Here is a 23,079-nt window from a genome sequence, read left to right as displayed (position 1 = left end):
ACTATCCAATTAATGTATTGATAAGACATCAGTCTGCTCCCGATGGAGGCTGTTGGCCGATTAAATCTCCCTTAAAAGCCACAGACACAGAGACGTTCAAGGCAAACGTGCAGCCACGAGGAGGCTGTCACAAACGAGCCAATTACAGACTTGGATGCTATACTTGTTCTTTCTGTTTGAGTGAATTTACAGTTGGAAGGAACACGTTCAGATGATTTTGCTGGTGGGTCGAGTTCCGTCTAGTCTTGCGTTGCCAGGCCTTCCTAGGATTGGGCATCGTTTGGATTTTAACAATTCTGAGTCCATTTCTGATTATTTCATTCAATCATCCGGGTTGTAGTTTAACAGGGATTTTTCAATGTAAAATAAAGCCACACTAGAGCACTGCTTACTGTGCTCCAAGGCTGCAACACAACAATCTCCTGGCCGCTTCGGAAACTTAACAATTTAATAAACTTGCGCATGTTAAATTGGGAAGCCATGATCGGATTTGAAACCAAATCCTCTAAACGATTCCAATCGATTCCAATAAAGAAACGATTCCACTGGAATCGTAGTTTTTGAAACAATTCAAAGTAGGAATCGGTCCTTGATGCCCAATCCTAGACCTTCTTCCACACCGCTGCCGAGGAGGGTCTGGCTAGTCCACACAGCATTCCGGGATTGGAGAAAAACGTGCTCTGGTTTATTGGCATTTCTTCAAACCAATCATAATCGCTAAGCGCCGGACGGAGCCACGGTGCCTCTGTAAAACAGCCTCGGGGAGGAACTTGTTTTGGTGGAACGTGCTCGTTCAGAGACGGTTTGATGCCAACGTGCAGCCACGAGGATGCCAACACATACTAACAAATTACAAACTTGAATGTTACACTTCCTGTTTTATTTGCGTCCATTTTCAATTGATAGGAACATGTTTGGGTTAGTTTGCCGGTGGGTCAAGTTGTGTCTGACCAGAACGGCTCAGGCTGGCTCCGCTTCAACATTTCCACCAAACTTGAGTGTCCGTTTGGGCTTTTTTTCTGATCGCTAAAACCTCTTTCCTCGTCCAGTCTGATCCCAGTTTCTGAGAGGTTTTCTATCTGTTGCTTTGATGGGGGCGGAAAAAATGAGAAAAATCAACACTGCAGCAGTGCTTTTGCAGCTTTCACATGTTCCTATCTGAGCTTTCTATCAATTTGCATACACTTTAAAGTTGTTTGAGAACAGGATATATATATATATATATATATATATATATATATATATATATATATATATATATATATATATATATATATATATATATATATTAGGGCTGTCAAAATAACGCGTTAATTTCAATTAATTAATCTGAGGAAAAATAACGCTTTAAAAAAAATAAAGCAGATTAATCCATTCCATATTGACGTTTGACCCGGAGCCGTTCTAGCCACCATTCGAGTGTAAAATGAAGGAGGGAGAGGAGAATGTGCTGCCTGGATCATTGATTGGAACATTTAGCTACTTGTTACTTCTTCCTGCCAACCCTGGCTACCGAAATCTGGTGCCCCTAATATGTCTGCTCTTCTCTCTGATGCTCTGAGACGGACGATACAGGCAACACAAACACCGCTGCACATGCCGCAAGTTAACACTATACTCGACAGCAGCTAACGTTAGCCTACCGCTAGCTAGTAGCTGGATTAAACACTGTTAAAATGTTGACAGCTAACGCTAAATGGTGTAAAGTTTGACTGTGTTTTACTGTAGATGATTCAACACCAGTATGTAACAGTCTGCTAGCCTGACCAGCCAGCTGCCACTAGGCTGCTTCTAGATTTCTAGGCTAACAATCTGCAGCTGCCGTCGGAAAGACAACACAGACGGTGCGTTCAATGAAACTGGTAAACTACAGCATCGTGGTGCATTTGAAGTTATTGTAAATGTCCTTCCTACATCTGGTGGTTGTTTTTGTCGTTCAACAGCAATTTACTAGTAAAATAAGTTATTGTTATTGTTATAGATTATTATCAAATCATTTAATTTTGACCATATTGCCTTAGCAATAAACAAGCCCTTCTTTAATGTCACGACTGTTGTATGTATATATATATATATATATATATATATATATATATATATATATATATAATATAATATATAAAAAAGAAGAATGGCGCCACCTTATAGTGGCCATAGTAGTTATGACGGTAGCAAAGCAGGAAGTAAAGTGACGAAGTTTATGTGCGCCAAATTTCCACATGAAGAGGCAGGTTGGGGGGGGTTGGATGGGTCAAACAAAAAAAGGACTTTCACCCAGGAGACCGGGGTTCATGTCCTGTTTTAAAATAAACGTAAAAAAATGTAAATTTACTTTAAAGAACAAACGGAGCGACGTCACATGCGTTGTGTGTAACCGCAATTGGAGTAGCCCAGGGCCGGGCTCGGGCTCCCGCGGTAAATGCGCCGTCAGGGGATGCATTTCTATTAGCGTGAAAATGGATGCTGAGGAGGTGGAACGGAGGCTGGCCTCTGGAGGACTTCTTTTATTTCTTTGTTCCAACTTCCAAGTGGCCTGTAGCTGACGTTAGTCATGAATAAATGATGTTAACAAAATGTATAAATGACTCATTCTTGACAAAAGTCAAAAGAGCTGTGTGTGCACATTTGAATGATGTCGGGCTGTAAACGGGTTTGGGCTTTTAAAAAGCTGTCAATCAAGATGTACTTGTTGGGCTCGGGCAGAATTCTGTCGGGCTCGGGCCTAACTTTTAAGGCCTGATTACAGCTCTAATGTGGGCTGTATTTCCTGCCACCGCTAGGGACGCCAATTTATGACTGGTTGGATGATCAAATTCCTGTCAGCCTCAGTTGCACTTTATGGTAAGTATGCTAACCACGCCCAACACTAAGCTTCTGTTCAACAACTTTGTCTTAATAAAATACAGTCTAAAATTGATGACTTAAATTAGGAACTATTTGATGAAATAATAAGGGAACAAGTTTAAGACTCTGATAAGAAATTTAACAATTTTCAACTCTGTTGTAAAGACACATTTCAGACTGTAACAAAGGTCTGATATATACCCAGCCCCCGTTGTTGCTATAGTGTGTTGTATGAATTAAGTCTTTAAACATGCCAGTGTTCAGCGGAGGCCACTGAGCATTCCTGCTCACAGGATGATGTGTCTCCAAAGTATGTTCAAAGTATGCAGGATGACGTGTCGACCACTGAAGAGGTGTTTGACAACCTGCGGGTTTGTAGTTACAAGTGCGTGTGCGTGTGTGTGTGTGTGTGTGTGTGTGAGACGGGAGAATTGAAGTGTAGACTTTGGGTGCGTCCAAGGTTCTTAAATTGCATCCACGTTTCCTTCACTTGCTTCCCTGCCCATTACCTCCGTCCCACCGAGGTAATCACGGGAGAGGCGCGAGGACAGAGGAAACGAGGAAACGAGGAAACGTGGTTTTAGAGGAACGAGACGTCCTTTCCTCTGAAGCATCAGGCCAATTGGTCAGCTGTATGGGCGGAGTTAGCAACGGCGTCCGGGAAGGCTGCTCTCGTTTATCCTCCTCGGTGATCCCTCCTCCCTCCTCTGGGCCAGGGGTGGGGCTAGAAGGGCATTCTGTCACCCCCCCCCCCCCTCCCCGTGAAATCTGATTGGCCTTCCCTCCCAAATCCATTGGGCTAGAGTGCTGTCAATCTGACGATTGTGATTTCCATTGGATCAGAGTACTGTCACTTGGCTGCCTGTTTTGCCCATCTTTCCAGCCCTTTTCACATGACCAATTCATGTTTCCATGACATCTATCCAAAATTGTGATACCATGGAACCAGCACTGGAATTGTTTTTGAAACAAATGGCAAACCGAGCCTATAGAGAATGCATTTTTTTATTAAAACGGGTGAAATTAATAATGGATGTGATGTTTTATTCAGCAGAATTACATTGTGTGCACATATTTCCTATATTTCTAATTTCAGATTTTCAATGATGTATTCTGTTACATCCCCGGGCACCGACTGATCTCAGTCACTCAGAGCGACGCTGGTTAACCAGAAGACACATTTCAAAGGCAGCAGATAAGGTGGAGCTGTGTGTGTGTCGCTATGCAGAAGTGTACTACACACACACACACACACACACACACACACACACACACACACACACACACACACACACGACAGGTGGTTCTGGGCCAGACAGTGTAATTACAGCTCTCAGTTCAAACTTTCAAAGCAAAGGGATGGGATGGAGAGGTTGTCTGAACACACACACACACACACATACACATACACGTACACATACACACACACACACAGTAGTAAACGGCGATAAAACAATCCAATTTGATCCAGGAAAGAACTGGGTCGTGACCTCAGCCGGTAACCTGGGCTACAGTTCTATGCAGGTTGAGCAGGTTCAAGAGGAGGCTGTGTTTTTCAGGCTGTTCTCACGAATCATTCGTACATACATACATATACATATACATAAACATACACATATAGGTAAGGAGAAAACACGAGACGTTCACCCAGGAAACAGGTATTTGTGTACCGGGTGTACTACTTAAGGGGACCGGTGTTTTGACCTGAACCACAATCTTTTTTCCTAATCTTACTTAGTCCTTTTGGTGTCTGAACTTTTTGTCAACTAAACTCAACTGTAACGTACGGTGGCTGACAGGGTCACACCAACTGCAACTTTATGAAACACACGCAAATGGACAAAAACACAAGCAAATTAAGAAAACATCTTCATTAATTTGACAGCACATGCGCAGCATTTAGCAAATGCGCTGCAAATACACACAACACCACCAAATACATAAAATGATGCAAATATTGAAATGATGCAAAAAGAAAGGCACACAAGCCCCAAAAACCAATGCACCAGAACAACGCTGCATCCAGTTCACACAGCGGAAGTTCTGGGGGGGGAGCAGCTAAGTGGAACGGCTTGATTTTCGACCCCACGGCGAGAGAGCTCTCTGCCTTTTTATTACCACGAGTTTACAGACATGTCTCTGCTGATTGGGTATCACCTGTCACCTGAGCCAATGAACTAGAGACACGCCCACCAAACGAGAGAAAACATATCTCAGACACAGACTTAAAAGGTCCCTTGGCATGAAAATGTCACTTTATGAGGTTTTTTAACATTAATATGAGTTCCCCCAGCCTGCCTATGGTCCCCCAGTGGCTAGAAATGGTGATAGGTGTAAACCGAGCCCTGGGTATCCTGCTCTGCCTTTGAGAAAATGAAAGCTCAGATGGACCGTTTTGTTATGAGTTCATAACAAGCAAGGTTACCTCCCCTTTCTCTGCTTTGCCCGCCCAGAGACTTTGGCCCACCCATGAGAGAGAGACATCATGGCTTTCAAACGAGCAAAGTGGCAGTTGGTCAAGGCCACACCCCCCACCCCCACCCTCCACCTTGCCCCTCCCACTCTCCTCCTCAATAGCTACAGACACAGAAATGGCACATACTAAGGAAAGCTCATTGTGGGACTGGCCTAGTGGCTGTAATTCTGCACCAAGGCTGAATTTCGGGAAAGAGACTTCAGATACAGTATTAGGGGACCACTAAGGTCTATATAAAAGAGACTTCAGATACAGTATTAGGGGACCACTAAGGTCTATATAAAAGAGACTTCAGATACAGTATTAGTTGACCACTAAGGTCTATATAAAAGAGACTTCAGATACAGTATTAGGGGACCACTAAGGTCTATATAAAAGAGACTTCAGATACAGTATTAGTTGACCACTAAGGTCTATATAAAAGAGACTTCAGATACAGTATTAGGGGACCACTAAGGTCTATATAAAAGAGACTTCAGATACAGTATTAGTTGACCACTAAGGTCTATATAAAAGAGACTTCAGATACAGTATTAGGGGACCACTAAGGTCTATATAAAAGAGACTTCAGATACAGTATTAGGGGACCACTAAGGTCTATATAAAAGAGACTTCAGGTACAGTATTAGGGGACCACTAAGGTCTATATAAAAGAGACTTCAGATACAGTATTAGGGGACCACTAAGGCCTATATAAAAGAGACTTCAGAAACAGTATTAGGGGACCACTAAGGTCTATATAAAAGAGACTTCAGATACAGTATTAGGGGACCACTAAGGTCTATATAAAAGAGACTTCAGATACAGTATTAGGGGACCACTAAGGTCTATATAAAAGAGACTTCAGATACAGTATTAGGGGACCACTAAGGTCTATATAAAAGAGACTTCAGATACAGTATTAGGGGACCACTAAGGTCTATATAAAAGAGACTTCAGATACAGTATTAGGGGACCACTAAGGTCTATATAAAAGAGACTTCAGATACAGTATTAGGGGACCACTAAGGTCTATATAAAAGCATCCAAAGAGCACCATGTCATGGGACCTTTAATATTTACAGTGTATGATCTCAAAGCAGTTACACACCGTTTCCCAACGGTGCGCATCGTTCTGAGATTGAACGCGCCCCAGCTCTCTCTCTCTCTCTCTCTCTCTCTCTCTCTCTCTCTCTCTCTCACACTGGAGAACGATCGTCTTCACCTTTTGTAGGATAAATTTAACTGTAAAGACCGCTAAACTTAACTGCCATGTGACCAGTCGTCACGTCGAAGGATGTCATACAAATGATTGTGCATACGTTTTCGTACGATATCATATCAGAATCAGTTTTATTGGCCAAGTATACTTACATACACAAGGAATTTGACTTCGGTAGGCGTTAACTCTCTATACACATAGACATGTAGTAGTAAACATTCAGTAGACAAATAGTAATATAGACACATACTGTACAATAGAGACAACCATATACATATAGCAGTTCCTCCAGAAAAATGTGATTATGCGATCGCATAATTCAACGCATAATCAGCCAAAGTCCGCATATTTATGCGGGGGGCCGGATTTTTTCAAATACGCCGCACTTTCACCACATAAATTGCCGATTTCCGCACAGAATCTGCGGGGCTTGCATGATTTCATAATCCCCGTATTGCCGTTGCAAAAAAGTCCCATTATATATTTTAGCTTAAAGTTGAAAAATGTTGCGTTTACTTCACACAAGAGCAGCCATTTTCCCCTGTTGCCATGGGAACGTTATGAAGTGACGCAATTACGCGACGTGAACATCATCGAAAAGCAGGGTGCTGGGGGGGGGAATCACTTTTTTGTCTCAGTTCCCGCAATTTTATAGCATAAAACTGCATATCCCGCATATTCCATCGCATTTTTTAAGAAAACGTGCCGCATAAACAAGAATTTTTGAAAAAAAAAAAAAAACTCCGCATTTTTCTGGAAGGACTGATAGGCACATATCAACATAATATACAACAATACAAATATACAAATAAGACATACTATCAAGACAAGTACACATGGTGTGGGATGTAAGGTGCAAAACGTAAAAGTGCAAAGTTGTGTGCAAGATGCATATTGGAATGAATGGGTGGTTACTGTTGCTCTGGGCACGATGAAAAGAGCAGTCTACACTGGGGATTTTTAAGGGAACCTGGAGCGTGAAAAATGTTGGTTTCTCTTCCATTGCATGAAAAGTAAAAGCTTCTTTATTTCTACAAATGTATCAGTGCACATTGTAAAGAGCTGCCGACAGACTCTGGTTCTGAGGACAGTGAGGGGGAAACAGAGGTGACTCTACCATAGCGTTTATGTGCTGCTGACATGAAAAGCACATCCGTGTGAGTGTGAGGAGCTGAGAGAGTGAAAACAGACAGACAGATGATCAGGTAGACAGATAACAAGACACACAACCACGTGAACAGAAAGAGAGACCGACAGACAGGTTTGGATACACGTGAAGACATTGGTAACATGTTGCGAGTGTTTGTGTCCCATTCACACGGGACTAGTATTCCCAGGGTGTCCCAGGGCGAATCTGTTACATTCAGCTCTGTGAAAACTTTCTCTCATCTGTTTCAATCGGCATCCTAACTTTGTATCCTAAATTGTTCAGACTGTTTTCACTTCTGAAAACGGATCTGTGCGAACCAACCTTGAACCAATCCTTGTTTCCTTTGGAGCCCCTTTCTTATCTATCTACTCTCACGTCGTCTAAGTGAACGGAGTGAGTGTTAGCGTCAGAATGAACTGACAGAAAGTCTTCCATCTTCATTTTGCAACTTCTAATGGACGATATAGCCGCGGTGCAACACAAGCATGTCTCCCTGTCTGTACACACACCAAAGGGCAAGTCCTCCTTCACAGTCCGTAGGCATCCAACTACATAACGTTTTTATAGGGATGCACCGATTGCAAACTGCCGACACCAATGGGTCCAATTTTCAGTTGGCCGATGTCTATGTTTGTTGTTTTCTTTTGCGCTAGCTTCACAAATTAACCTCATTATAAAAAATAATAATTATTGAACCATCTTCATCACACTAATTGTGAATGAGCAGAAATTCCCCCCATCATTAGCGAGCGTACCTGAAGGCACCATTGAGTTTTTCTGTCATTTGACTAAACACATAACTGACAAATTCCTCTTCATTTCAAAATAGAAGCACACTGTTATCCACCGAATACGTGATGAACTAGAAGCTGAAACTTTTTATTTTTATTAGCGACGAAGAAAATATGTTTCTCTTGTTGTTCGAGAAAGAAAACACACACACAAACACACACACACACACACACACACACACACACACACACACACACACACACACAGCCGCAGGGCAGATAGCACCTCAGTTGATGGATAGAAGTCAGAGGTCATTGGGGCAGGAATTGGAGAGCAGCCAGGAATTAACGTGTTTGTGTATGTGTGTGTGTGTGTGTGTGTGTGTGTGTGTGTAGGTGTGTGTCTGTGTGTGTGTGTGTGTGTGTGTGTGTGTGTGTGTGTGTGTGTGTGTGTGTGTATGTGTGTGTGTGTGGGCGGAGTTCAGATGGTCATTCACAAAATCCTTCTGACATGACAGACACATTCCACACACACACACACACACACACACACACACACACACACACACACACACCTGAACACGCTCAGGATTCTGATCAATGCATGTTAATGATAAGAACGTTTATTGATTTTAGAAACTAAAGATTTAAGAGAGAGAGAGAGAGAAGTCATTACAAATAAGTGAGGCGAGACAAGATAAAACTATTTGGTCCCTAAATGACCACACTGAAAAATCTTTGTCTGCAAGCAATTCTCTGTGAATTTCGTCTGATTCATTCTATCATGCATACATACTTACTTACTTACATACATACTTACTTACTTACATACATACTTAGTTACTTTCCACCACTGTCAGTTTGGGTCAGGATGGAGGAACTGTGTGTGTGTGTGTGTGTGTGTGTGTGCTGGTCGGGGGTGGAGCACAGATAACTCACTGCTGGCAGGTTGCTTCCTACTGTAATGATAAATGGATTAGGGAGGAGAGGGAGGAGGACACACTGCTGAGAGAGAGAGAGAGAGAGAGAGAGAGAGAGAGAGAGAGAGAGAGAGAGAGAGATGGGGAGAAAGAGAGAGACAGAGAGACTGAAGGAGAAAGAGAGAGAGACAGGGTGAGATCTAGCCTGTACACAGGGCTGTCCATCCAGGGAGAGTTGCTCTTCCTGGGGTTTCTTCCATCCCCCCAGTTAAAGCCTCTGAGCACAGACTTTATTAGGGTACCAAATCTGTTCTACCAAAAATACTGATAACGAAATGTCGCCACGCCGCCACAGACAACTAGTCACATCTCACAGGCAATTCACAGTCTCCAGTTTACACGCCAGGATACCCAGAGCACCCCGATGACACCCACAGAGCACCCTGAGGACACCCACACATGGAGGAAATGTGGAGCGAAAACTCTGGGTGCAAACCCCCAGGAGCGGACAGGCTGTCCCTCCTCAGGCATAGAGTCACGTTAAATGAATACAAACAGGAAGTCGATGGAGTCATATTTTAGAACGCGTTGTGTGCGACACCGAACTGTTGCAATCAAAGATTTCTGCAAAAAAAGATTTCTTCAGTCGTTGTAACTGACAAAGATTTTACAAAGTTTGTCCTCACATAGAAAGACGTGTCACTGATAACACAACTGTGCTTCTCTCTCTCTCTCTCTCTCTCACACACACACACACACACACACACACACACACACACACACACCGCAGGGGAAAATACTTACTTGTGGTTCACTATGAACGTCATCTCAGCTCGTAAAACTTTACCCACACACGTTAGCTGATTCACCCCAGTGCTGATTAGTCATTCCAACAACCATAGTGTGTGTATGTGTGTGTGTGTATGTTATGCCTGAGGACACTCTGTGCAACCAAAGCCGTGTGTGTGTGTGTGTGTGTGTGTGTGTGTGTGCATGTGTGTGTGCTTGTGTAACAGGTGATCTTGCTGTGGCCCTCTTCCCTCACATAAAGGACACTTCCTCCGTCCTTTGTTTACTCCCTCATCAGAGTAAACAAAGGATGCAACATCCTACACACACACACACACACACACACACACACACACACACACACACACACACACACACACGCACACACAGGTAGGAAGTGAAGTGGTCATTTCCCTCGGTCAGGTATGTCAGCCCCGAGGCCTCGGCAGAGGGTCACACTACTAAGTCCCATCTCCAGTTAGGCATCGTCACAACTCAGCTCAGGGCAGGACAGAGAGGAGAGACATCACGTGTGTGTGTGGAAATTAAAAAAATTAAAAAGATGGAGAAAAAATTGGATTGCCTCTAAGCTTAATCAATTTGGTATTTTGCCAACTTGGATCCAAAATGTAAGCAGCTACTGTAACCCAACTAAAAATGGCAAGGGATGTAGGGATAGCTGTATATACTTGTCACACTTTGGAATTTAAAAATGAAGAAAGTCTTCCAGTCCCACCAGCTGGCCGTCCCACCGTGGGCCACGTCAGCTCTTTCAGTCCCTCCAGAAAAACGCGATTATGCGATCGCATAATTCAACGCATAATCAGCCAAAGTCCGCATATTTTTTTTTTCCAAATACGCTGCACTTTCGCCGCATAAATTGCCGATTTCCGCGCAAAATATACGGGGCTTGCATGATTTCATAATCCCCGCATTTTCGTTGCAAAAAAAGTCACATAATATATCTCAGCAGAAAGTTGAAAAATGTTGCCTTTACTTCACACAAGAGCAGCCATTTTCCACTGTTGCCATGGGAACGTTATGAAGTGACGTAATTACGCAACATCATCGATGAGCAGGGTGTTGGGGGGGGGGCGATTACTTTTTTTTCTCTTTTTCATCAAACCGCAGTTTTTGCCTAAATATCCCGCATATTCCATCGCATTTTTTAAGAAAACGTGGCGCATAATCAAGGATTTTTACCCGCAACAATCACAAAAAAACTCTGGAAGGACTGGTCTTCACCGTTCTGATTTGAGCGTCCCGTTTATGAAACGTCGGTCCTCTCTCTGCAGACAGACGTCTCTTCTTAAAGCTCGAGTGGAGCAGAACAGTAGCCCTTGTTCCCGGCCCGAGGTCACGACCCCCTCGCCCCGGCCCGAACCCGATACGCGGACTGGGGGGGGGGAAAGATAAGGAAGTTGGCCACCGGTAGTCCCGGCACTGCCCCTCACCCTTGGGGGGCTGCCCCGGGGGTCAAACACAGCGCGCCTCACCTTACACACCTTCTCCTTCGTCTTAAAGTCTGGCTTTCCACATTTCTCCATTTGTAGCTCAGTCATCCGACAGTGACTGTTACTGTGCTGTGATGTTCATGTTGATCAGTTCCTACTTCTGCATGAGACAACAATGGAAGAAAAACAGCAACACAAACACATTTATTAAAGTGCTCATATTATGCTTTTTGGCTTTTTCCCTTTCCTTTATTGTGTTATATATCTTTTTTTGTGTACATTATAGGTTTACGAAGTGAAAAAGCTCAAAGTCCCCCCCAAAGGGACTTACCATCTCCAACAGAAAACACTGTTCACCAACTGCTCCAAACAGCTCTATTGTAGTCCAGCCTTTACTTCAGAGACCAACGTGGTCCCTTTGGAACATACGTTATAATGCTCACCTAGCTGCTAGCATGGCACGCCCTCATACTCTGGTTCTGACTGGCTAGTAGTCCTTACCTAGGTACTGTCAGGGCACGCCCTCATACTCTGCTCCTGACTGGCTAGTAGTCCTTACCTAGCTACTGTCAGGGCACGCCCTCATACTCTGCTTCTGACTGGCTAGTAGTCCTTACCTAGGTACTGTCAGGGCACGCCCTCATACTCTGCTTCTGACTGGCTAATAGTCCTTACCTAGCTACTGTCAGGGCACGCCCTCATACTCTGCTTCTGACTGGCTATTAGTCCTTACCTAGGTATTGTCAGGCCACGCCCTCATACTCTGCTTCTGACTGGCTAGTAGTCCTTACCTAGCTACTGCGCATGCACGACTCGCAACAAAGATGGAACTGTAGCTAAAACAGAGAGCTCAACACACAGGGTGAAAAGAGGAGCTGCAGCAATGTGCAGTACAACAAAAGTGTTGTTTTTTGAAAACTAAACCACATAAACCTATTCTGGTACAACCTCTAAATACAATTAGGAACCTGAAAATGAGTGTAATATGAGCACTTTAAGGGATCCAACTACTCAATCTGTTTGAGATGGAAGTTTTACAGTATGATTTTGATTGTTTAAGTGTCACATCGTGTAGCCATCTTCCTGACTTTGTCCAAAACTGAGATTGGGATCAAGAGAGACAGTGAGCAAGTGGAACACAATGTAACTTCATCACCTCTCTCATAAGAAGGTTATGTTCTTTCTGTCTTTCCTCTTGTCTGTCTGTCTGTCAGAAGGATTACAGAACAACTACTGGCCTCAATTTCATGAAACTAGGTAGAAGTGGATAACATGGGCCAAGGAGGAGCCCTTTCAATTTTTCAGCAGATCCAAGCCACTAATCATTTTTCACTTCCTGTTAAACTTGCGAGATATGGCATTCGTGCTGCATTCAAAAGTGAGTTCCCAACTGGAAAAATAGGACATGGCTTGGCGGGGTTTGCATTCTCCCGAGTGCCCTTCTAGTTCACTTATTGTTTCAATATAGTTACTTATGAAGTCAGAAAAATATGTGCACCCGCTCTACAAACTGAGCTAACCGGCCACCAGTTATTAGTTTTTAACTATGTTTTACTCAAGCACTTTTACTTTACTTCAAAATGTATGGTATTTTACTTGAGTATTTCCATTTCATCCTACTTTATTCTTTGAGGGAAGCATTGTACTGTTAAGTCTACTACTTGTTTTATCTGTAAGGTGAACTTGAGTGCTATGAAAGGCGCCCATAAATCAAATTATCATCATTACTGCATTTATCCTACAGCTGGTGTTACCAGTTACATTTCGGGTTAAGATTTTACAAACATTTTGTCATGTTTCAGATGTGTCTGAGTTGTTAGCAGTTCTACTGAAGAGACATTTCCCCTCTAAACTTATCCCATGATTCAGTTTAAATTACTGTTTTCAGGCTGAAAGAGGAAGAATTATCCAATATTTGCAAAAAAAAGTCCACAATGTGTTTGTGAATTAGAACTTCTTCCAACTTTACTAAAGTATCGGAATACTTCATCCACAACAGATGATGAGTACGCACGCACACACACACGCACACACACGTTCCCTGGAGGGAGCTGCTGATGACAGGTAGCGACTTGGACAAGGAGAAAGGAGGAGAAAATCAAAGAGACGTGGAGGAGGGGAGGTGAAGTGGGTCAGGGGGGATGGACCACTCTGTGTGTGTGTGTGTGTGTGTGTGTGTGTGTGTGTACAGGCGAGGGTTAATTCTAAAGACTAAAAAAGAAACAAAAAATCTTCAATGTTTTCCAGTTTAGTTTAAAGTGATCAGCTATAGAGAGAAAGTATTCATAAGAGACCAAATTAATTAAACTTTCAGGTAACATCGATGCCCCTGAGACTCAAACAAATGGAACACATCACGACATGGTGTTCATGGGAAATGTAGGATTAGTACAACGAGCAGCGTTGCCAAAGAAACATTTCCAAACCAAACACACAAAACTGCCCAAATATCTGGGGGGAAAACCCCCCAAAAATCGGGCAACATTTCTGCAGCCGGTCGATTCAAACAGACGCAGTGTTGTTTGCTGCTTTCATCACCGGCCAAACTGGCTAGTAACTTTACAAAGTCCTAGTGATGACAGATGGATTATATCAAACCTATATCTACCTGTCTATACGAAGACCCACATTACCTCGTTATCACCCCTGTCGTGCCCTTCCCCCCCCACCTTCCTCATTCATCTTCTCTCGTCTCCGGGGAACGAGTGAAAACTTTCTCTCTCCTCCCTCCCGCTGCTCGGCTGCTCCTTGGAGTGTTGGGTTGCCAGGAAAGACGGTGTAAAATATCTGACCGCCGCTTCCGTTGTAAACTGACAACCGCTCCCCTGACTGGCAGCTCTCTAACAGGACAGGAAGTCTGCGTCCACCAGGCTGCCGGCGCAGGTCACGCACCAAAAAGCTTTTTGAAATGTGGAGCTCTTTCAATCCGTGCTGAAATATTCTTTTTTTCTTTGTTTAAATTGGATTTTTGGGGGGCTTTTTTGTGTTTATTGGATAGGGCAGCTGAAGACAGGAAAGTGGGAGAGAGAGGGGGTCGACATGCAGCAAAGGGCCTTGGGTCGGAATCTAACCCGGGCCGCTGCGGTAAGGACTGAGACTCGATACATGGGGCGCACGCTCAACCAGGTGAACTACCTGGGCGCCTGCCCATACTGAAAGATTCGGATATTTCTGAATGAAGCGCTTTTCTAAAGGTTTTCTAAAAACATCAATACTTTTTAAAACCTTTTTTTTTTTTTTTTTTTGCAGCACAAACCATATCTCTTTTATCTGTCCTTATAATCAGTGTGGCCCCACGATATAATACTTACCATGATACGATATAATGATACGATATTATCAATACAACAATACTGTATTATCACGATGTGATATTATCACAATATTTATCACAATAAATATCACAATACGATATTATCACGATATATTTTCATGATACAATATTATCACAATACTTATCACAATACTTATCACAATACGATATTATTACGATATATTATCATGATACAATATCACAATACTTATCACAATACGATATTATCACGATATATTATCATGATACAATATTATCACGGTACTTATCACGATACCATACTTATCAAGATATGATATCACATTTGATACTATCACGATATATTATCATGATACAATATTATCACGATACTTATCACGGTACTTATCACGATACGATATCATGATGCGATATTATCATGATGCGATATTATCACGATACTTATGTCATGATGCAATTTTTTTTCTTATGCAACTGTTTCTTTGTACATATGTATTTGTTTTTCTCTATTATTGTTTATTGCATGTCAATGTTTAATATTTGTTTATGTATGCAAATATGTAATACAAACAATTTTTAACAATTCGGTATTGTACTTAAAAAAATATATAAATAAGGCATTTGCATTCAATGGGCATTACAATCTTACATAAAACATGAGTAAACTTAAGAAGAAAGGTAATTAAATACACCGTAAGAAAAGAGGAAAGTAAAAAATAAATGAAAAATACAATAAATACCCAAAACATTTAAGATATTATCAGGAATACGATCTTATTGCACTTTCAAACCTATTGCGATATCGTGCAATTTCTTACAATTTATTAGGTTGTTTCCAACTTCAACTTCAAAATGAGTTTTGACTGGATACAAGCAAGAGGTAGCTACAAGGGGAGACTAGAAGTCTGTTGGACTGAGGTAAACAGTAATCTGGCGTTGAGTCTCTGGAAGCCCGGTGTCTTTATGCCACAGGTAATGAGAAGATTGTGTGCAGCTGAGTCCAATCACTCAGATCTCCACCACGCCAGGACACACCTGAAACCCCCCTTACATTTTTCTTTTTTAGATTAGCTTCATGTTTTTTGGGGGGTTTTGTTTGAAATACACGTATAAATGAAAGTGGAGTTAAATGGTCTCTGTGTAGTCAACAATAAATCAATCAACAAAAGGTGATGAAGACATTTGTAGACAGAGAAGGACAGAAAATGTGAATACAAAACATCACAATGGAGAAATTAGGGTGGTGTGTGTGTGTGTGTGTGTGTGTGTGTGTGTGTGTGTGTGTGTGTGTGTGTGTGTCAGCTTCAGGTAGCAGGAGGTGAAGCTGAAGCAGATTTTAGCACATGTCAAGCTGAGGATACACTCCTGACCCTGAGAGGCATGCAGCTACGCTAAACATGCACGCACGCACACACACACACACACACACACACACACACACACACACACACACACACACACACACACACGCTCGTATTTAGCAGGATCCAGATCAAAGTGAAGCTTTCAGACTGTCAGTGCAGCGCTGCCTCGGGCTGACAGCAGCCACAGTTCATCCAGTGTTTACATTACAGCACTTTCTACTCTCTGCACACACACACACACACACACACACACACACACACACACACACACACACACACACTGTCTGATCTGCAGCCTGATAAGATGGCCGACATCTTCACACATCTGAATCATCCTGCGGGGATGAGAGTGCAGCTCGTCTAGGGAATAAAAGGGGATTTTTCATGACGTGACAAGACTTTTTATTGAGTTTAAGTGCATCTGTGTAAAAAATGTCGCTAATAGCAGCCTATGAGCAGCCAGGAGTTGGTAGGTCAAAGGTCAGAGGTCACACGACAGGAACATGTACGCCAAGGTTAGATATCATTTAGATTCATCGATTCAGAAAGTGTTAATTGTTGTGTTTTTGAGTCTTAGTTAGTCTTAGTTTGTGGTGCGAACGGTCAACCAGGTGAGCTAGCAGGGCGCCGCGTAAGTGCTTTTTTTCTTTTATAATAATAATAATAATAATAATAAACTTCATTTATACAGCACCTCTCATACAGAGAGTGTAGCACAAAGTGGAGAGACCACAAAACAAACAAGATCACATGAGGACAATAAAATCAGTTACCAAATCATGAAATCACCAACAAATAACACAGTCTGCAGATATATGCCAGGAGCAATAGAATATGTAAAAATCTAAAAAAAACAAGGAGAAACAAGTCATGTAAACTACAATAATAATGCAAACGAGTGACAATTAGTTAAAAGCCATGCTGAATAAACGCAATTGTCGTAGCTTGCATCCCACACTTTTGACAAAGTTTTTAGGGTAGCCAGTTCCTTTTGGGTGGGTTTGTCCTTCAATGACGAGTTGGCTTTCTACACTTCCTAACCTTGATAAACATCCCTCCGTCCTGTCCGACACATTCTCCCTCTCCCATCGCGTAACATACAGACGCTTGGTCATGTGCCTTTGGCGTTTAACTGACATGCGGCACAAGAACGGCACAATTAAGATGGTGGATGGGGTTACAAAATGTACGTTTCAGTGACACGCGGGAGAAGAATGGGACATGAACCCCGGGCTCCTGGAGGAAAGTCCTGCACCCCCCCCGCCCCAAACCTGCATCTTTAGGCCGGTTACACACTGGCTACGTGGCGTGAGCGTCTCAGCTGCGTGGCGTGTCCGTTTATATTTCGGCTCCAATGTCAACAGGTTAGAGCTTACACGCGACACGTTTCCCGGCAAAATAGAATCGGAAAAGATGTTTGTATGTCGCTTAGACACGAATACATATTAATAAATGACATGTTGATGTTTGAAAGTCTCGAGGTTTTGATATAAATGCAGATATATAAATGTAATAAAAAAAAATAATAAATCAATTTTCTAATTGCACCTGTCAATACAGAATGAAATATTCTGGAGCCTATTTTGCCATCAATACTGCCGACGTTGTCTTTGCTGTAATCAGATTTTATCAATGGGAAACATACATGTGTCCAGACAAGGCTAGCAGCAGCAGCACAGACACGTGTCTGGTGTGTAAAGACATAGAAAAATCCACGCAGCTGACACACAACAGAAACGCCATGCAGGCAGTGTGTAACCGGCCTTACACGGCATTTTGGTCTTTCATACTACTCGCTACCGTTGTCTCTCTTAATACCAGTGTTGGGCAAGTTACTTCCAAAATGTAATACATTATAGATTACTAGTTACTGTCATTTGAGAGTAATTAGTTATATTACAATTTTACAGTTAAATTACATAAAAGCAGAAGTTTGACTTGGCAGCTAGCTTGTGAATTTCACCACTGGATCAATAAAGTCTTATCTTTATCCACTTTAATACATCACAGATTATTCATAATATTTTGTATAATTAATATGAATATGCAAAGTAACTGAAGCTACAAAAAATAGATAAGTAAAACGTACAATAGGCAAGTAGGAGAAAATGAAAATACTCAATTAAAAGTACCATACAGTTGTATTGAAGTACGGCATTGTTGTAAAATGTTTGTTTAAAGCACTTGAATAAGAAATCCATGTTGTTTAGTTTGAAACAGTCTAAAGGAAATTGTCAATTATAGTGTGATTAAAACTCACTATTTACATTATTTACAGTACTTGATTTACAGCTGATATGTGAAAAGGTCCACAACCTTATTTGTTTAACAGTAATTTAGTTTTACTGCGAACCGTCACAGGAAGTGATTTTATTTTGAAGTAGGCTACACGGAAGTTGTCGGTTGTGTACCTTGTGTACTCTTGCTAGCTTACTGAGATGCAACTGTTATACATGTTGTTGATGCAACAAATACTGTCTATGGATGCAACATGTCCGTCAAGCTAAGTTGCTCACTTTCTTGTTTGTAAAACTGCAACTGTAATAATTATTACCGTTCATGACAGAAACATATTGAACAGTAAATGGTCACAGTAGAGGACAAGCGTTTTTGGTCGCCAAGCCATTCCACTACAGAGTTACTCTCCACGGCTGATAAACTGCAATGATTTACGGTTAACAACCTAAACATTAATTCCCGACATGTTTAAATCTGTCAGCTGCTCGGACACACTGCTGTGCGCGCTGACGTACCGTCACCTGTTGGGACACAGATGTTATGAAGTAATACGCACAGCTTTTTTTTTTCCTGTGAACAAATGCTTCGCGGTGTTGGGAAATTCTTAAAAAATGTTACTGTGATTGTAACGGGTAATAATATTAGTAATGTAATTAGTAATGCGTTATATTACTGCGTTACAGCAAAAAGGAATACATTACTGCTTAATACTATGTCGTCTTACAGCGCCACGGAGCTGCTGCTCCACCGCTGCGTTCCATACAGACGCTGAAGGGTGATTTTTGCGTCGGTATCCGACGCAAGGAGATACTGATCAAGCGTCACTATTTTACGATTTGGGAGTGAGAACAGGTTGTCCTGCCCAACAGGTCAGACATGAAGCCATCTGTAACAGAAATGTGATTTGAAAACCACGTGCAATGACTCAGTGTAAGGATTGCAAACGTGTCCTTAGCCGCGCGTGTATTTGACGCTGCGTTACCACACGGTAGGGCACGGAGCCAACGGTTGTACAACACCTCACGACAAAGTGTTCATGGGAAATATAAAATTAGTACTTCAAGCAGTTTTGCCAGATAAAGATTATGTTTCCAAGCCAAACACACACAAAACCGCCCAAATTTCTTGGCGGAAAACAGACCAATCAGTTAACATGTCACATTGTTTCTGCAGCCTGCCGATTCAAACAGACACAGTGTTATTTGCTTCTTTCATCACCGACCAAATTGGCTAGTAACCTTGAAATGTTTCCTGCCAAAGTTAATTTTCACCCTGGTTGTAGTGTAGACGGGAAGTTTTTGTCCTGTAACATCAGAGTGAGCGCTGTCATCTCCTTTGCGAGGCATCACAAGTGAGGCAACATTTCGTTGACACATAAATGTGCAGTCACTCTTCCATTACATTGAGAAATAGAGGGGTCAGAGTGCTACGGAGCGATCGATGCACCATTGCAGCCAGGTATCCTTCAGGTAACAGCTTTTTTTTTAAGGCTTGTGATTGGCCAACGTGGCTTTACAGTTCTGGTTATATATATTGGGTTTGGCTTGTATCAGCGCTTCAATGTGTTTTTGTGGTTTAATTTAACAGTGCTTGTGTGGACGGGAGTTTTGTTTAAGGACGGAAAAACCCCTTTTTCAAAAATACCCGTGTACGTGTGGACTACACCTAAATGTGCATGTGTGTGTGTGTGTGTGTGTGTGTGTGTGTGTGTGTGTGTGTGTCAGCATGCTCCTACTTGTCAGGCTCTGGGAGCTGACTGGAGAATATAAACAGGAGAATGTCTCAACCATAACAACTAACCTTAGAAGACCCACCAGGACAGTTAACATAGTCTCGCATGTCCACAACTTCCTCCACAGCGCTGCCGAGGAGGGACTGGCTAGTCCACACAGCATTCCGGGATGTGCTCTGGTTTATTGCCATTTCTTTAAACCAATCACAATCGTCTCGTGCGGCGCTAAGTGCCGGTCGGAGTCACGGTGCTGCTGCAAAATAGCCTCGGGATGAACTTGTTTTGGTGGAACATGTGTACATTCAGAAGTAGTTTTAGTCGTGCAACAGAAAACTCAGATTGGACAGATAGTCTAGCTAGCTGTCTGGATTTACCCTGCAGAGATCTGAGGAGCAGTTAACCATAGTCCTCACAAATCCACCGGAGGTTAGAACGCCACAGAGACAGAGGAAGGGGACGGACACCCGGCTGAAAATGAGGGACACCGCGTGACATGATCACAGGCCGGTAAGATGACAGTTGAGTTGAGCAATCTTTACAGTTGAAAAGAGAAAAAGGTGACCGTGAGCCGGGTACAGAGCAACGTGAGATGACGTTCGCTTCAGTGGACATTACTCCGATTCTCCACCGGGTTCGGCTGCCATACCACACCAAGAGCATCTCACTCCTCATTTCCACCAGATGCGTAACGGCTGCAGACCGGCTCCGCTGCGTGCTCCGCCGTCCGTCAATACCCACCATGACTGACAGCTGTAGTCACGAGGACCCACAAGTTCTCGCAAATTCACGTAGAATAAAACCACAAAACCAACACCAGTTAGTTTCCATCCAGAGGAGTAGAGGGGAAACAACTCTGTGCTGTGTTTTCAAGGTGTAGTGCAGGGAAATATGATCCACCGTGAGCACGGGGTATTTTATTTTGAAAATTAACCGATATTTATTTTGTTTCTGTGCTCGACTTCCTGTCCCGCACTATCTGCCGTGTGCTGAATTGAGGAGGGCTGCAGTCGGAACGCAGCCGTTATGCAGCCAGTGGAAATACACACACTGACTTTAATGAAAACCTAATCTGTTGGAAATCCACAGTCAGAAGGAAGCTTCCGGAACGCAGTGCATTTGCGCCCAGCGGAATATAGGAGTTACAGTTAAGTTTATCAGACAAAAGGTTAGCGTCATGCGGCGACGACAGTTCAGTTTCGACATCAAAATGACTAGTTCAAATTTGAAAAAAGGTAGCAGTTTGGGGTAAAACACCGGTCCCCTTAAAGTGCCCATATTATGAAAAAAATCACTCTTTCTGGGATTTGGGGTGTTATTTTGTGTCTCTGGTGCTTCCACACGCATACAAACTTTGAAAAAAAAAAAAAAACATCCATGGTTTTCTGAGTGATGTGTCCTGCCTTCAGTCTCCTGGAGAGCTGTTCAAAATCTGCACGGCTTTCTACGTCACTAGCCGAGACGAGGTGGCTAACCGTAGCAAGCTAGCGCTAGCTCAGCTCCCACTGGCTCCCACGTAATTCGAACCCTGCAAACACCCCTCCGACCTCCTACCTACGAGGATCTTTGTGGTCTTATACAGCAGCAGTCAATGTGGTGCTGAGAAATACGTGGAATACAGAAGAATTTCAGTGCTTTACTTGTCATAGCGATATGTGCGAATGGTTCTCGAGAACAGTCAGACAGCAAGCCCTCCTCTTTACCTTTCATTCTTCTTCCAATGCTTGTGTTTGACCAGTGTTCGACTGAATCGTGCTGCCGTGCAGAAGACCTCAGGCGTCTTTAGTTTGTGACGTGTCTTTTGAGGGTTGAAATGCTTCAGATGTGATGAAAACAGCCAACTGAACATCCGAGCCAAGATGGAGGATCAGTGAACGCTTAAACTCAGGCTTAACTTATCAAGTCATCAGCCCTCAGGCACCCACACACCCACACACCCACACACCCATACACCCCACACACACACACACACACACACACACACACACACACCTGGACGTAATCCAGCGATCCAGCGAATCTATATATGTGAATCTTTCAGACTGAACGCTTTCTGTTATTGAATCATGATTCATTCTCCACCTTTCCTGTCAACACTGTACACTTTCCAATCAATGCTGATCAATAAGAGGGCATCGCTTCATGTTCTGAAGTCGAATGAATCCAATCTGATGTATCTTGGGACTACAGAGTGTCTGAGGTTGAAACCAGAGATGTGATCTGGAGAATAAACCGGCCTGAGGCGCCGCGGGAGGAAGATCTCCATTACAGAAGCTTTTAAAAGCTCAGGATTAGGATTAGTGGAATGGCCCTTTAAGTATCCGCAGCAGATCCTCGTGGTGCGATGGGACAACAGGACAAGAAATGCAAATAGTCTGTTCGTCTGTGTGTGTTTTAATATTTCTTAAAAAAATGTATAGAAAATTCCATTTTTTACAACACACAAAACCCCCCGAAAAACTAGACCATGATGGAGGAGAACAAAATAAAACAGCCGAGCCACCAGCTCACAGAAAAAGTGCACATATGCATATGGATCCGTACGATGACTGAAATGTCCACGAGTGGATTTGGGGTCAGATATAAACTCCATGGAACCGAAACCACGTAATGTCGACTCAAGGAAGGCCCAAGCCAAAGTCTACAATACATTTACAATACGATAAAAACTAGTTCCCGGGAATTTAGCGCTCTTAAACTCTGTGTCAAACTTCCTGCTTTGCTCCCGTCATAATATCTACGGCCACTAGAGGGAGGTGCCGCTATAAACGTAAATATGAGGCGTAATTGCTGCTTCAACAAAACGACTTATGTGGCCGTTTTTTCAGGGGAGGACAGTCTCTTGATTTTCTACCACCGTAGAATGAACGCAGTGCTTTTTGGCAGCAGAT

At 42.8% G+C, this 23,079-nt stretch overlaps 1 protein-coding gene across 1 annotated transcript in view; it reads right to left on the bottom strand.

Annotated features, from left to right (window-relative positions):
* LOC114571786 (echinoderm microtubule-associated protein-like 6) overlaps positions 1 to 11,673 on the bottom strand; it is a 181,344-nt gene extending 169,671 nt beyond the window's left edge. The window contains 2 exon segments of the mRNA XM_028602978.1: positions 9,697 to 9,765; positions 11,357 to 11,673. Coding sequence (XP_028458779.1) covers positions 9,697 to 9,765; positions 11,357 to 11,673 — 386 coding nt within the window.
* Between the last annotated feature and the right edge of the window lie 11,406 nt (positions 11,674 to 23,079).

This window comes from Perca flavescens, chromosome 17, assembly GCF_004354835.1.
Source record: "Perca flavescens isolate YP-PL-M2 chromosome 17, PFLA_1.0, whole genome shotgun sequence".
Taxonomy (NCBI): domain Eukaryota; kingdom Metazoa; phylum Chordata; class Actinopteri; order Perciformes; family Percidae; genus Perca; species Perca flavescens.
The sequence above is the reverse complement of the archived record's forward strand: the minus strand, read 5'-3'. Positions and strand labels throughout refer to the sequence as shown.